Here is a 16,073-nt window from a genome sequence, read left to right as displayed (position 1 = left end):
AGGGAGGAACTTTGGAGGCCCTGCCTACAGCACCAGGTGGGAGCAAGCTTAGCAGTTTCCCAGTCGGCTTTAAGAAGGGCCTTGGAGACCCTCACCTAAGGCACAAAGTGGGACATGCACACAAGAGTTGTCATCTCCACCCAGACATCCTGTTGTGGCGTGCTGTGTGCTTCTTTTTGTAAGTAATGAAAGCTATGTTCCCTGTGCTAACGCTCTGGGAGCATCTCGTGTGTTCAGGCTCTGATATTCATGAAGGGATCATTATTAGCGATTGGCGTCCTCTTCCTAATGACAATTAAATATCATAACTGTTAATTTGCATAGTGTCTCTCCCACTAGGACCTACTGGTTGGATTATTTCCAGCCCAGAAAATCTCCTAGAAGGCAAAGAATTTACCATTCCTATTTTTTTTATCTAATCATATCATAGAACAGTTCATACCAGATCCCTGGATAGGTTGATGGATGGATGAATGGATAGATGGATAGGTGGAGAGATGGATTTTTTAAATGTGTAGATAAGTGAATGAATGAATTCTGCCCCTGGTAACCATGAAAAAATGTTGCCAGAATTATAAATATACTCACAAGAGTTAAGTCAAAATTATCTAGTAATTATAATTATCTAACAAACTAAAGACAAGTGAAAATAAGGTGAACATCACTCCATGGGGGCATTTTAAGGTATCTCCCATCCCTCCCTCCCAAAAAAAAGCCTTACAACTAGTTGACTTTACCAGTTCTACCCACATGTGTAGAATGGTTTTGCCACCAACACATCACTCACACCTCTCCACAATCGAGATGACACATGTGGTCTCCTGAATGTTCCAACTGGAGGTGTTGGAACAGCTAACTTAGAAGGGGGCTCTCAGAGAACATGGGGGAGTTGATACCGATGATGTCACAGAGCTACTGCCTCTCACCCTTCAAAAGAAACCACTCTGCTCCATTTATGTCAGAATATAGAGGAAGTTGACGACCTGTCACAGCAGTACAGCCCAGTATGACTTGGTGGGCAGCGCTCAGCTTGCTGGCTTGGTTCCCCTTACAAGGTAAGCATTTAGAACTAATATTTTCTGTTTGTTTGCTTGCTTGCTTGTTTTGTTTTGCTTTTTCTAGCCCAACTAATGCTTTACCAAATCGACCTATCAGTCAGGCAACTTCACTGATGAAGAATGTCTTACAGAAGACAACCCAGATAAATGTGCTAAGACTTTGCAAGCCACACCAAAATCACACATCTGAGGGATGCTACTGCATTTAAGTTCATTTTCTTTTCAACCGCGAAAGAGCATAGAAAAGATCACTGTAGTATGTCTCTGTGTGATCTGTGTTAATACAAAACAGAACATGTTTATTAAGCTTCTTCATTTTGGGGGGATGTCAATTGAAGAAACATGGGTTTTGGATTGAAAAACACTTCCTAGCTCTGTCTTAGCCAAATAATGTCCCTGAAATTCAGTTTCCACATCTTGAAATGAAGAGAATAACAATGTTTGATTTACCAAACTCACTGGATTGTTATAAGGATCAAATTGAGTACAGTATATAAAATCCCTTTGAAAACGGTGAAGTGCTATACAACAATTAATTAGTTCAGAGGTAATTATGAGCCCAATGAAAACTTTCTGCTTACTTTTAAAGAGTCAGTTATACTTTATACTTTAATTATAATTTTCAAAATTTATTTGTTTTCATAATTCTAATGTAGCTTATGAAAATTTTAAAAATTCAGTAATCTTTTTAGCACAGGTCAAATTAATTAGTCTTACCCAAAAGTAATGGATGGGACTTGAGGGGTGGGAGAAGAGATGGGGAGTAGAGGGAATGGCTCCTCCTGTCCTCTTCTAACTCCCCATTGAGTCTCTTACTGCAAATTGTATCAGATTCATGCAAAAGAAACCATTCATAAATCCATTGCTTTCTTGGTGGGTGGGTGGGTGGGTAAGTGGCTGATTGGTTCTTTCTAAATACTGAATCTGTAGTTCTGTTTGACATAACGCACCTATCCTTCTAAATCTGAATTCACCATAGAACTACATCTGCAGGACACTATTTTTAAAAAAAGTGAATATCCTCTTTTACATAGTACTTCAATTTCCTATTTTATACACTTCAGTTAGTACCTTCTTTGGTCTCTGTACTGTGAGGCAATTAATGAGGATTCAATTTTTGTAATAAATAATGTTAGTCTTCCTCAAGAATAGCTAATACATTCAGAAAGAGTACATTTAGACAGCTGAAATGAGAATGTTTTCAATTATCCCAAAGTTTAGAAGCCTTTAACTGACCCTAACTTTTTCAGAGTTTTAATTACTGAATCATAAAAATGAATACATTTTTAAATAAAAACGGATACATTTTTAAATAAAAACAGCAAAAGTTATAACATGTGATGACATACTGTAAACCTAAGACAAGTCTTTAGATACAGATTATTCACATACTGTTTATAGAGGAAACATATATTTATGGTGCCATGCATAGTGTTGAGTATTTTATGCTAATTACATTTAATCCTAGCAAAAATACTGTGGTAGGTATTAATAATACCCCACTTTACAGGCAAGAAAATTGAGGTTAAAAGCAGTTAGATAACCTGCCCAAGTTTTCACATCTAGTAAATGGCACCATAAATATCAGTCTGCAGAGCTCATAGTAAATGTATTATCTCATGAAACTTTTAGTTAAATTGAGTCTGTGAGTTGGATTATGATAGAAAATGTGTTTCTTAATGTGGATCAGAGCTCTGGTGGCATAGTAGTTAAGGGCTTGACTGTTAACCAAAAGGTCAGCAGTTCAAATCCACCAGCCACTCCTTGGAAACCCTATAGGGCAGTTCTACTCTGTCCTATGGGGTCACTATGAGTCAGAATCGACTCGACAGCAACTGGTCAGGTTTAATGTGGATCAGAAGTTTGAAAGCCACTGATCTACACAATTTGGAAGATTCATTATTGAAAAATCCCAGCTTGAAAACTCATCCAAAGGGCCCCAGAGAAGGCATCTAGTTTCGCTCCACAGCTTTTGAGCACCGATTGCCCACCCCACCCTAGTCCTGTTAAGGCCCATCAGAGTCCCAGATAGGGTAGGAGCTGTCGATGTTGCTTTCTTGTTAGGAGAAAGGCAGCATTTAGCAAATCACCAGTGTTGGCAAAGCTATCAACTGTCACCTGCATTTAGCAAATTGAGTAATGGGAAGATTGCTATACTTTCTTCTGAAGTACAGCTTCCATGGCTGCCAAGCATTTACAGATGTTTTTAAAAGTCCCACCATCTTGGAGCCTGCCCTCTTTTCAAGGCTACTACTGGAATTAATAGCCCTTAGACTAGGTAAAGAAATAAAATAAGAATGGCTAATTTTCCCAAATTCATTCTATTTACATACATCATGGATAATGAAAATGTCAAATCTACTAAATTTTTAACCCTTTAGTTTGGTTATTTAACGGAGGGTAGGATCCAGAAACCACTAAAGAACAACTGAAAATTTAGTAGGGACCTGTTGGTCCTCCTTTTGACCAAGAAAGAGTCACTTGTTTTAAATGAGATACCTTTTTTAAAGCTATACTGGAAATAATTTGATTTCCACAAGTTTGAAATTTTCATACTTGTCATTTTCTCTACTGATTTCATCTAAAATTAATAACAACACCGTTTTGTAATGACCTGAATGGAAGCACATTTTGCTTAATACCTCATAATGGTTCTGTAAATAGGGCTCTAGCTTGAGAATTAATTCATTGTGTCTCTCTGGTTTCACCTTGGCTCTAGTCTTTATCATTCAGTATAACAAGTACATGACAGAGTTAGCATCTTATTAAAATATTTATTCCTGAATATACACATTTACTCATTTTTATCCATTAATTCAACCAATACTCAAAATCTTACTCTGTGCTAGCCCCTGGAAATATAAAATGGATGAATAGCAAACAACTTACCCATGAGGAGTTCATAATCTATCCAGAGACATGCTAATAACCAAATAATTATAAATTAATGTGCTAAGTGCCATAATGGAAATATATTGAAAGTCTTCGAGAATCTACAGGAAAGAGTAAGTCATTGTGAGGAAGAGGGAGACCAAAGGCTGGTTGGGAAGGCTTGACCAAAGTGATATAACTTGAGTCTTGAAGGATGATAACAAAGGCATTTTAGGCCAAGAGAACAGCATGGAAGAAGGCCACATGTCTTCTTAAGAGGGAATTTTTTTGAAAGAGCAAGTGGGCCACCTACATGGAATATCTGGAAGAGGGTACCAGCAGAAGACACTGGAAGGTTACTTGGGAGTCAAGTCATCCAGAATTGTGGCCTGATTCCTACAGGAAATGGGAGCCACAGCAAACATTTTAATAAAGGGAGGGATGTGATCAAATTTATGTGTTTAAAATGTAATTCTAGAAGCAGTGACCATGATAAATTAGATGGAGGAGAAACTAGATGGTAGCTATTGCAATAGTCCAGAAAGAAAAGATGGAGCCCTCAACTAAGGCAGTGATAGCAGTAAAAAAAGAGGAATAAATTGATTAAAGAGATGTTTTGGAGAGGAGGCTACAGTGCCTCTGGTTAGAAGGGGCTGGTGATGACATTAATTAACATGAGAAAATGCTGGGTTGGAGCAGGTGGCATCTCTGTGTTAGGTGTGCGTGGGGCATGGGGCACAGTAGAGATAATGAATGAGTTCCAACAGGACACGTCAAGTTTGGGGTCACTGCAGGACAGGTGTGCTCTGTTTTGGAGTTTTTGTTTGTTTTGATTTGGTTTTTCAGGGTTTTTTTTAATTGTGATAAATATATATATACCAAAACATTTGCCATTTCAACATGTACAATTCAGTGACATTAACTATGTTTATCATGTTGTTCAACCATCACTATTATTCATTTCCAAATTTTTCCAACATGCTCTGAAGTTTTTTAAATTTATTACATACTATAATTGGGCTATTCAGGCAAGAAAAAGAAAGACTATATTATTCTTTCTTCTGTCTGCCATGATGACCTCTAGTTAAAGTGTAGATCATACACTGTAACTCCCCAAATCTCGGAAACACCAAAGAACTGCACTGGTTTTTCATCTATTTGTGATTTGGTAGGTGGCTGTGGCTGCTGTTTGCCCTTCCGCTTGTGAGTCAGTCACATGTGCTTTGGCACGAACCCCTTCCACTGATGGGGCAATTAGTTCACGGGCCTGAGGTGGAGATGACGGTGAAGGTCACAGGTTCCATTTCCTTACACAGCCCTGGCTCAGCTGGCAGTCTTGTAACATACGGCCAAGTACAGATGAATGAATCCAGTCATGGAGCTAATGACCAAGCCCAGAAGTCAATAATCCAGGTAGTTGTCCTCACCGGAGAAATACCACAGTCATTCGCTGTCAAGCTCTGTAGGACCAATACTTACACAGCCATGGAGAGCTAATTTGCTAATTAGAACTCTGAAGCCTAGACGGGGAGAACTAGGAAAGAAGCACAGGGCCCTGGGGGTCTACCAGAAGGGCTAAGTGTGAATGCGATTATAGATGTATTTAGAGCCTAAAGGGAGGAAGTGGTGAGTCAAGAAGATATCCCCACCCCCTCCCTCTGACAAAAAAGGTGAAAGTTTGACTCCAAACTTATGAAAAAGAAAGGTAAAAGGATGAGTTCCAGCATAGCTCCCAATGGCAAGGAGAAGATCCTGGCAAACTTTGCCTGTGATGTTCCATGAAAGCTTAGGCACAGTTGTCCTCTTCCTCCACTCTTTAACAGTCAACATTTTTTTCCAACACTACAGCTTAGCAAAGCCTCAGCAAAATGGGTCTGTGGTTTCTCACTGAGGCTATTCTTCTTTTCTATGGTAATTTCCTGTCTCTAAATCAAACACGGGGCTACATGAAAATACTGCAAGGTAAATCGGGCTGTGAAGCCAAAAGCCATACATGGAGCAGAGTGAAGGAAACAAATAATATTCTACGACTCAAACTTGACCCTTTCCGCCTGAAACTATACCCATCTGTAGGTATAGTTTGTCTGGTCAGAAGCTTGATACTATATTCTCAAAAGGGAGAACAAACACTAATCTTAAAAAACACAACTCTTTAGCCTATGCTAAGAAGCCATCCCATGTCTTCTCACAATTTTTAAGACATTGTAAGAATTAAGTGACACTATTCAATTCACAAACACGCATCCTGAAGAAAAGACAAATGATATATTAAAAAAAAAATGATATAGACATCTTTAAAATGGGAGACATTTATTCCTAAGCAGGCTGCAGATAAGTCTCACCATTCCCATCTTCCCAAATGTGGCTTCATGTCTAAATAATCATTTTACCAAAGGTATAAACACTGGAAGGAGCCCTTGGGGTGCAGTGGTTAAGCACCTGGTTGCTAAGAGAAAGATTGGCAGTTCAAACTCACCAGCAGCTCTGTGGGAGAAAGAGGTAGCAGTCTGCTTCTGTAAAGATGTACAGTCTTGGAAACCCTATGGGGCAGTTCTACTCTGTCCTATAGGGTCACTATGAGTCTGAATCGACTCGGCGGCAATGGGTGTGAACACTGGAAAAACCCCTAAGTATTTCTGGCCCTGAAAGGTGAAATTAGGGCATGTTTCTTAATGCAGTCTAGGACTGAAAGATGCTAGTCTTTATTCTATCATTAATTCAACGTATAACTTTCTCCAAGTGACTTCTCTCTTGTATCTCAGCATTCTTATTAACAATAGGAGGGCAAGGCTATCTGTCCATTGCCTGCATAATATTCCATCCTGAGAACTGGCATTAAAACATTACTCTTCAGGCTCACACTGTGAAGTTTCTATAAGGAATGAATTTTAGAGAAACTTAAAACATAGTCGCTCCCCTCTAAAAACTTCAGTCTGTTTGTGAGAAGCAAGACAATGCGCAAGAAACGAGAGTAAAGAAAGGATCATCACGATGCAATAGAAGTCAGACAGTTCAAGATTCAGATCATGGCTGGGAAGCTGCTTAACCTCTAAACCTTGGATTCCTCATCTGTAAACTGGGAGTAACAATAACTTCTTTACAGGGTTACTGGTTTTTGGCCTGAGTGGCTGGGTTTGCTGTTTGCTTCTGGTGAAGTTTAGGAAAACAATAGATTTGGGAGAGAAAATAAGGAGTTTGCTTTGTACTCAATAGGTTGGAAATACCTATTAGATATATCAATGGGGATATAGGATAGATGGTTAAACAAATGAGTCTGGAGTTCAGAGCCAGAGGTATCAGTCAGGATCACCAGCAAGATGAGATCATCTAGAAAGTGAGTGCAGACAGAGAAGAGAAGGGGCCGATGTCTGACCTCCATTGTATAGAGGACAGGTAGATGAGGAAAACCTAGGAGTCGAAGCTAAGAAGCAGCAGCAACCAGTGAGTTAGGAGGAGAATAAAAAGAGTGATATCTAGGAAACCAAGCAAAGACACTGTTTTAAGAAGCAGGAAGTGATCAAATGTGGCAAAAGTACCTAATAGGTTAGATAAGACAAGTGCTGAGAGTGGACCATTGGTTTTGGCAACTTGAAGGTCTTTGGTGACTTTGACAAAGAGCTGTTTCATGGAGTAAAACCTAACCCGTTGCCGCCGAGTTGATTCCAACTCACAGCGACCCTACAGGACAAAGCAGAGCTGCCCTATAGGGTTTCTAAGGCATGGCTGGTAGATTCAAACTGCTGAATTTTTAGTTAGCAGCCACAGATCTCAACCACCACACCACCAGGGATCCTTCAGTGGAGTAGTGAGGTTGAAAGCCTGATCAAGAGGAAGAGAGGAATAAACAAGTACAGATAAATCTTGAGAAGAATTTTGCAATAAAAGAAGGAAATAGGGCAGTAGCTGAAGGGGAATAGATCTTCCAGTTGTTTTTGTTTTTAATGTGGGAGAAATAATAGTATATTTGTATGCTGATGAGGATGATATAGTTAAAAGCAAAAAAGAAAAATTATGATACAGAGGCGAAATTGGGCAACACAGGAGGGAAATCCTTGAGTTTAAACAAAATGGGATTGAGTTCAGTGCCTCGGTGGGCAGACTGGCCTTAAATAATATGGCCAATCCATCCACAGTGATGGAAGTAAGGCAGATTATGCAGGGTCTAAAAGCAGGTAGATGAGATCTGGTGACAAGGGTAGGTTCCTTTTTTGAGCAGTACGTTTTGAAAGCAACATTGATATACAAGTATGCAATTAAGTTAATGTTTCAATGGCAAACAACTTATTTGATAAAGAGAGGAGAGTGATTGAAGGGAATTTTATAATTCATCACATTATTTCTAACACACCTCTCCATTAAATAATGATACCCATTGCTGTCAAGTGGATTCCGGCTCATAGTGACGCTATAGGACAGAGCAGAACTGCCCCATCCGGTTTCCAAGGAGTAGCTGGTGGGTTTGAGCTGCCGACCTTCATGGTTAGCAGCTGTGGCCCTTAACCACTGTGCCACCAGGGCTCCTAAATAATGGTAGTGTGCCACAGACTGAGTGTGTGATGAACTCAACCCTTGGCACCTGAGGTCCAAAAGAAAAAGCAGTCCTTATGCCTTAATTATTCCCTCCGTCTCTAATTCTCCTGGGCTGTCCCAATTACAAGTTCATTGTGACTGTAATTGCTTTGTCTATTAATGCTTAGTCACAATTTAGAATGTTACATTACAAACACTCCTGTAACATATGGGATGGAGATGTCTAAGAAAGAAGTGCTAGGCTTTGTCTTTTGACATTGACCCTTTCTATTTTTCTTAAAGCAGGAATCAGTTCAGCTCTTCAGGCAATTACTAGGCACTCTGTTGTTAGTTCGTTGGTCTATTACCAAGTAACAGTAGTTAATCGTGCTTACTATGCATTAAGTACTATTCTAGGTACTTTACGTGCTATTCAATCATCAGCCCAACCCTACAGAATGAGTATTATTATTTTTCATGTTTTTATGGTGAAAAAACTGAGACACACAAATTGCCCAAGTTCATGCTATTAGTAGTGGAGGAGCCAAGCAGGATTCCAAACCAGGCATTTTGGCTGGAGGGTGTGCTTTAAACCCTGCATCACCCAGGGTCCAGGTTGACACAGGTGGAGGTTTCCTTATGCTCTGACCAGCTTGGATGACATCTGCGTCACCTGTTGCAGACGGGGAGTCATATTTTAAGAGGGACTTTAGTGACAGGTGTTGTAGTTGGGGAAGGATGAGGAAACAATAATGGAGCTAAAGATGTATCTTCTTTAATTATTTTACCATCATATGGAAAAGGCTTAGTCTATATATTTTTCTTTTTTTTTTTTTATATCTTCAGAGGATGGAAAGATCAAAACGTAAAGTTATAGAAAGTTACAGGAAGGCAAATTTGACTCCTCCTTAACCCCATGCCCACCCCAAACACATGCCCTAACTTAAGGTATAGACTACTTCGAGATCCGGGTCTTGGCTCACTTTTTTGCTTGGTAGATTAGGAAGCCCCTGCTGAGGGGATACTCAGCCAAGCCAGGGACGCAAGGCACTGGATGCAGTTGGATGGTGGCAAGGCTTTCTCTGGAAGTCTTAGAAAATTAGATCGATGCTTACCCTCTCAATCCATGTGATTCTCACAGAAGCAGACTGATGTCCCTGAGAACCTACAGAATGCTAATTACTCATTGCACTGCAACTGGGTTTGGGGGAACAAAATGCTCTAAGCGCAGACCTGGGGGTCAGGAGAACTGTTGCCGGGGTCCTATCCCCAGGGAGTCTGATTTAATTAGTAATGGGTGCAGCCTGGGCATCTGAATTTTTTAAATCTCCCCCAGGTGATTCTAATGTACTGCCAAGGTTGAGAACAACTGCTTTCCCAACCTACCTAATGTAGACATCATGGGGTCGCAGGAATAGGGACCAAATGGCTTCTTAAATCTTCATTATCAATAAAAAATCCCTTAGAAGAAACTCCCTTGCCATTTTGAAGCACCTCTATTAATATTATCCTTATTAGTCAGGTATGGGTTGATGTTATAGATGAGAGTTTTCAGAAATGACCAGATTTAAGCAGAATTCCAGCCTTATGCCTCAGTGCTTTTTTGAAAACAAACTCTGCTTTTATTGACTCCCTGTGGTTCATTATACTATTGGCTGATGGTACGGGTATTTTTTCAAGGAAACTGCTTTTCCATGGAAGTCAATATGAATACAATACAATAATTCTGTGTTATTACTGCCAGAGGCTAGATTGAAATTGAACCTAGGAAGGGAACAAACAAAAATGTCTGCACCAATTAATTCCCAGAGCTCTCCAAAGCACTTCTCCTAACATTTGAAATTTATCGTGAGGAAATGTACTCTCTTCTTTTTTATTTTTTAAGGTTTAAGATGATGCAGTAAAATTCATTATGTTTGCTATTCATAATTTATAACCCCACAGTATTCTTGTGTTTCTGAAAGTGTTTTATATATTTGTTGATAAGAACTGTCCTCTGGGGGGAAAAATTTTTTTAATTTAAAGTTTGAAAAAGTACTAAACAACAGTAAAAAAAAAAAGAAAAAAAAAATTTTTTTAAACGACAGTAGATACACCAAATCATTAGTAAAGCCAGTTTATTTTTCAATTGATTTTCTTTTGGAGGGGGATAGAATTGCAGGTGCTTAGAACCAATTATATATCATTCTCTGGGGGTTGTGATTCAGGGAAATTCGACTCTCGCATTTGCCTGGAGGAAGTGCTGCTATGGAATACTGGATTGGGAGAGATTTGAGAACATTCTCCCTCTGGTATAGAATCTCTTTTGCAGCCTCCTGACAGGTGGAGTTTAAATACTCCCCATGAAGGGCAGCTCTGTAATTCACAAAAGCACCGTGTATTATAAAATTCTTTCTTAGATTCCAGAGTATTAACACTTGAAGGTACAAGTTACCCATTTTATAAGCCAAGGTCAGTAAGGCTGAGTTTTCTGGGGTTTGCTTGTTGTTGTTACGTGCCATCGAGTCAGTTCCAACTCACAGTGACACTACAGGACAGAGGAGAGCTGCCCCATAGGGGTTTCCAAGGAGCAGCTGGTGGATTCAAATGGCCGGCCTCTTGGTTAGCAGCTGAGCTCTTAACCACTGCGCCACCAGGTGTTTGCTTAGGCAGGCCTATGTAGCTACATGAGCATGGACTTGAAGTCCATACACAGGTCTGGGACAACTCCCAGCTCCATGACTTGTGTGACTGTAAAATGAGCAAAATAATTTTTCCTTTAGAAAATTAAATGAAATCTAGATAATATGGCCTGGCACAGTTCTGGCTCATGTGATAGAGTAAGTGCCAAGGAAAATGTTAAAAAAAAAAAAAAAAATTGCCAGGGAGTCAATTCTGATTCATGGTGAACCGATGTGTGTCAGAGTATAACTGTGCTCCACTGGGTTTTCAATGGCTAATTCCAAGGCACCCTTAGGTGGACTTGGACAGCCAGTCTTTCAGTTAGCCCATCTTTCAGTTAGCAGCTGAATGGTTTACTCCACCACAGGACCCAAATGCCCAACAGATGTTGTTAAACTTTTCCCTTTCTTTCTATCAAAACCTTCCCTCTTCATTCACACCAACTTCAAATGTCTGCTTTTTCAGGAACTGCCTTAACTGCTCCTACACACAGTGCTTGCTCCTTTCCTCACATATTTTGTATTGACTCATGTTTTGATTTATACAGAGAATGGGGATTAAATGACCAAATGAATGAATGAATGGTGTTGAGACTCAATCCCTGCCTCCTTACACTTGCCAGGCTGACCGTCTTCAATTCTCTTCCTATGCAGAGGTCTCTCTGAGTGACGTCACCAAAGCCTACACCAACCACAACAACAGCTTCATCATCAACCACACCAATGCCACGCTGATTGGCCAAACCGTTGTCCTGGAAGAAGGCCAGAGGCTTGTTCTAAGCTGTGTCGTTTCTCAGGCGAAGAACTACTCCCTCCAGTGGGTGGCCCCCTCAGGGTTTACCATTTTTTTTAATGACCATCCTGGTGAGTGAAAGGAAAATAAAATTGCACCACACCTCAACCTGAGGGATTTTCCAGACAGACAAGGTGGTGGGAGCCAGTGTGAGTCACCCAAAGGGTGGTCTCAGCCCACTTACTGTCACACACGCATCACATCCCGAAGGCTGTTGCTTTACACGTGGTTACTTTTTCTAACAGGAAGCCTGAAATGGAAACCCCACCAGAATGGTTTGTAAAAGGGGCTCATACGACAGAGAGCTTTTCCGTGCCTCTACCCTGTGTCCCACGTCCACTTTCTGACTGTGACCTTGAGACAACACAACGATTGGTGGGTGGGGTCGGGGGCAGGCTGACACCATCACCTCACATTTGGAGCCCGCTGCTTCATCTCTCATCTGAGTAACCCAAAGTCTCACCACAAAGCTCCGCTCCTTGACAGTCTTTCTCCTCCTGTAGGTCTTAACATGAAATCAAGATCACAGAGCAATAGGAATTGTCAGGATGCATTACTTTGGACAGAATCAGTCATTCCTCTCCTCACAAACACACATGAAATGAACCCTAGATGCCTGAGATGGGGGAAGAAAAAAACCCCGCTGGTGTCAAGTAGATTCCGACCCATAGTGACCCTATAGGACACAGTAGAACTTCCCCACAGAGTTTCCAAGGAGCAACTGGTGGATTCAGACTGCTGACCTTTTGGTTAGCTGCCATAGCTCTTAACCACTGCACCACCAGGGTTTCCAAGGGACTCTTAAAAAGGCTATTGAGTTCATCTCTTTGACTTCGGCAGCATTTTACTCCATTTATTATTCCAAACCCCCAAATACTTGGTAAAGTCGCCAAAACAGCAACTTTTGTCTTGTTTATGATGCAGACCTCTAAAGAATTTGACTTTCTTCGAAAACATTATTAAATATTGATATTTTAAGTGTAAAATAACCAAATACATTATTTCGAGATAAATCAGCTATTATTTAATCCTAGGTTCCAGTAGAATAAGTAGAACTAATTGTTTAACAAAACTTCTGAGAAAAAAACATTAGTAGAGATGATCCTGTTTAATAAAGTTTTTGTTGTTTTGCTTTTGTTTTAGTAAACAGGAAGAAGCTGGCCATTCTCAGATTTCTGCAGCTGGGTGCCTTGATCCACTCAGTGGTCTCCACTGGGGGTGATTTTGCCCTCCAAGGGACATTTGGCAATGTCTGGAGATATTTTTGGTTGTTATAATGGGAATCTAGTGGGCAGAGGCCAGGGATGTCGCTACCAAAAAAAACCAAACCCATTGCCGTCAAGTCAATTCCGACTCGTAGCGACCCTATAGGGCAGAGTAGAACTGCTCCATAGGGTTTCCAAGGAGCACCTGGTAGATTCGAACTGCCAACCTTCTGGTTAGCAGTTGAACTCTTAACCACTACGAAACATCCCTGAATGTGTAGTATAGCCCCCCACAACAAGGAACTGCCAGTTCAAAATGTCAACGGTGCCAAAGTTGAAACCCCTGAATTCTAGCTCACGTATGTTACAGTGTCAAAGGCCTCAAAACCCTCGTTCCAGATAGGGAACAGCCTTCCTTAGTCAGCCACTCAAAGTAACTATTTCAGACTTGTTCATATTATGTACCTTAACAGTAAAAATAAAAACCACTCATTTCAGGAGCCTCTCATTTGCTAATTGATTTTCAACCTGAGAGAAATCTCATATCATCAAGAGAAAGGTTTGTTGCTGGCTAGAACTTCCTGGGACTTTCCTCTTTGCCATGGGCTAAGCACCTGGAAGGATTAAGTCCTAATCTTTGGGAAATTTCAAATCATAATGAACTTTTTAAAATTAAAAAATAAAAGGCACCCAGCTGGAATAACGACTATCAGCCCGTTTGTCTCCCATTCATTCTGACAAGACGGCCTCAAATGAATCAGATTTTTCAGAAATAAATCTACTGGGGCATTTTTTAGAATATTAAAAAAAGTTATTCAAAATCCTCCTGCAACCTGAACCCCACACAAGTATAGTGTTCTTATTTACAAGCACAAATAACACAATCTGTTTATTTCACAGATCCCGGTATCAAAATTATTTCATTTCTTAAACTGACTTGGAACTCTTGAGAGTTCCAAGTCAGTTTAAGAAGTGTTGCTCACACTCAAAATTTGAAGGCTGCTAAATCAAAGTGTGAAAATCAAGATATTCCTGTGAATACTAAATCCACTGAGAGTCTGTATTCATCTGTATACCTTTCCTCATAACCCCTCTTTTTCCCTCTTGTACAGCTTTAAAAAACTCCAGATACCAACTTGTTCATCACTCAGCCAATGAGCTCTCCATCAGCTTGCCTAATATAACTGTGCAAGATGAAGGCACCTACAAGTGTTTGAGTTATAGCAACACTTCCGTGAAAACGATGGAAATAGAAGTGGCTGTGCTAGGTAAGTGTGGGGAAGCAAGTAAACGCAGTAAGGGAACAGTATAGTTATGGGCAGGATATATCATTTTTAAGCTTAACATTTTATGGAAAAAAAAAAAATACTGCCAATAGCAAGGCATTTCCTAGTCCCCCTCTGCCATCTTTGGTTGAATGGAAACAGCAGAGAACATTCGGAGTGGCATGCTTAGGACAAGTTCTGAAAAAAGCTTACAAAATTTTGTCTCTGGCATCAACTGACTTTCCTCAGGATAACTAAAAAAGAAGAGAGTATTTGATAAGCTTTGCCTCTGTGCTAGGCATCGTGCTATGCTCTAGGGAACCAAAGATGAATTAGGTACCATCTCTGACCATGAGGAAATCAAAACACGCCTGTAAATAAAATAAAACCCCATGACAGTAGGTATTAGGAGAGTATTCATTCAGATGTAAGGTGCCGGGTGATTTGCTCAGGCCCTCTGCCCAGCGGGAGTTCCTATCTTCTTTTGGGAGTGTATTGGTGTGGATAGGAAGTGACAGTCTCTTAATAGTCCGGGACTTACTCAGTCCTAGGAATGGTCAGTTGTGTCCGGTACAAGTTTCACTATCTTCACTTCCTTGTTTTTGTTTGTGTGTGTGTACAGATCAATTAAAATCCTTGTTTTTCATTAATCTGTAAATAACACAATCCCGCATATTACAAAAATGAATTTCTTAGACTTCTCTAGTTGAATTATGACAGCATGATACCTGCTGTAGTAAGGGCATGGTAGGAAAGTCACTGAGAAGGAGTGGCCTTCTGCGGGTTTTGAGAACCTATGGGGTTGCCTCCACCCACCCTTCCTGGCCATCCCAATGCTCAGCACACGGTCTTCTAATGAAGGGTTTAAGGGCTGAGTCCACCACTGGGCAATGAGCTCCTTGAAGGGCCATATTTTTTTCCTCTTTGTATTGCCGGCATCTAACACATCTAGTGCTTAGTTGGAGCTAGTGTCTATAGAATGGCTGGATGGCAGAATGGCTGAGTAAATAAACGTGGAAGAGTGTAGCTCGGGATCAAAGTGAGACGTTGAATGGGAAAGAAGGAAGCCTAACTAAAAAGATTTTCCAAGACAGGAGTAGGAAGAAGAAGGACCAACTGGCCCTTTGTAAGAGGGGACAAAAGTAATTCACATTGGGGTGAGTTACAGACTCATCAACATGTAAACCTGGAAGAGCCTTAGGGTTTATAAAGCACCTCTTTCTTGTCAGAAAAGGAAATTGATATACCCAGAAGTTAGGGGACTAACCCAAGTTCCTACAACTATTGGTGACAAAGGTGGGACTAGTTTTGGCCTTTTCAGGGACTAATCAAACCCTGAGTAACAAACATTTTGAATTCAGCCGAAAGAGCTTTGGGAGCACATAAAAGACCTTTAACACCACTGTATTCTAGAAAAAGCTCAAGTAAAAAACCTACCAGTGAATTAGACCATACCCGAGAACAATCCTTAGAGATTATTAAGCTCCGTGCTTAGCTGAGATATGGAGACCAGGTAGTAAAACACTGAAAAATCCATTTTCTTCTAGCAACTCCTACCAAGGCGTTCATGGAAATCTCACTTTTCAAAGGTGAAAGTGAAAAACACGTTGTATTTAAATGCCACGCCAGGGGAAGTAAGCCCTCTTCGCAAATTACCTGGAGACTGAACAACGGCATGGAGTTCTCCAGTGAGTGCAGTAGTTCTTTGTTTT

The 16,073-nt window shown here is 40.5% G+C and overlaps 1 protein-coding gene across 3 annotated transcripts in view; it reads left to right on the top strand.

Moving 5' to 3' along the window:
- Positions 1 to 16,073, top strand: part of CRTAM (cytotoxic and regulatory T cell molecule) — a 34,695-nt gene continuing 18,622 nt past the window's right edge. For all 3 annotated transcript variants that reach the window (XM_064268929.1, XM_023558221.2, XM_064268930.1), the window contains exons 1-5: positions 1 to 178; positions 963 to 1,055; positions 11,753 to 11,962; positions 14,209 to 14,364; positions 15,909 to 16,049. In XM_064268929.1, coding sequence (XP_064124999.1) covers positions 1,007 to 1,055; positions 11,753 to 11,962; positions 14,209 to 14,364; positions 15,909 to 16,049 — 556 coding nt within the window. In that variant the 5' untranslated portion in view covers positions 1 to 178; positions 963 to 1,006. The remainder of the gene's footprint in view (positions 179 to 962; positions 1,056 to 11,752; positions 11,963 to 14,208; positions 14,365 to 15,908; positions 16,050 to 16,073) is intronic.

The sequence above is a fragment of the Loxodonta africana genome, chromosome 15 (genome assembly GCF_030014295.1).
Source record: "Loxodonta africana isolate mLoxAfr1 chromosome 15, mLoxAfr1.hap2, whole genome shotgun sequence".
In the NCBI taxonomy this organism is placed as follows: Eukaryota; Metazoa; Chordata; class Mammalia; order Proboscidea; family Elephantidae; genus Loxodonta; species Loxodonta africana.
This window is presented reverse-complemented; position numbering and strand designations above follow the sequence as displayed.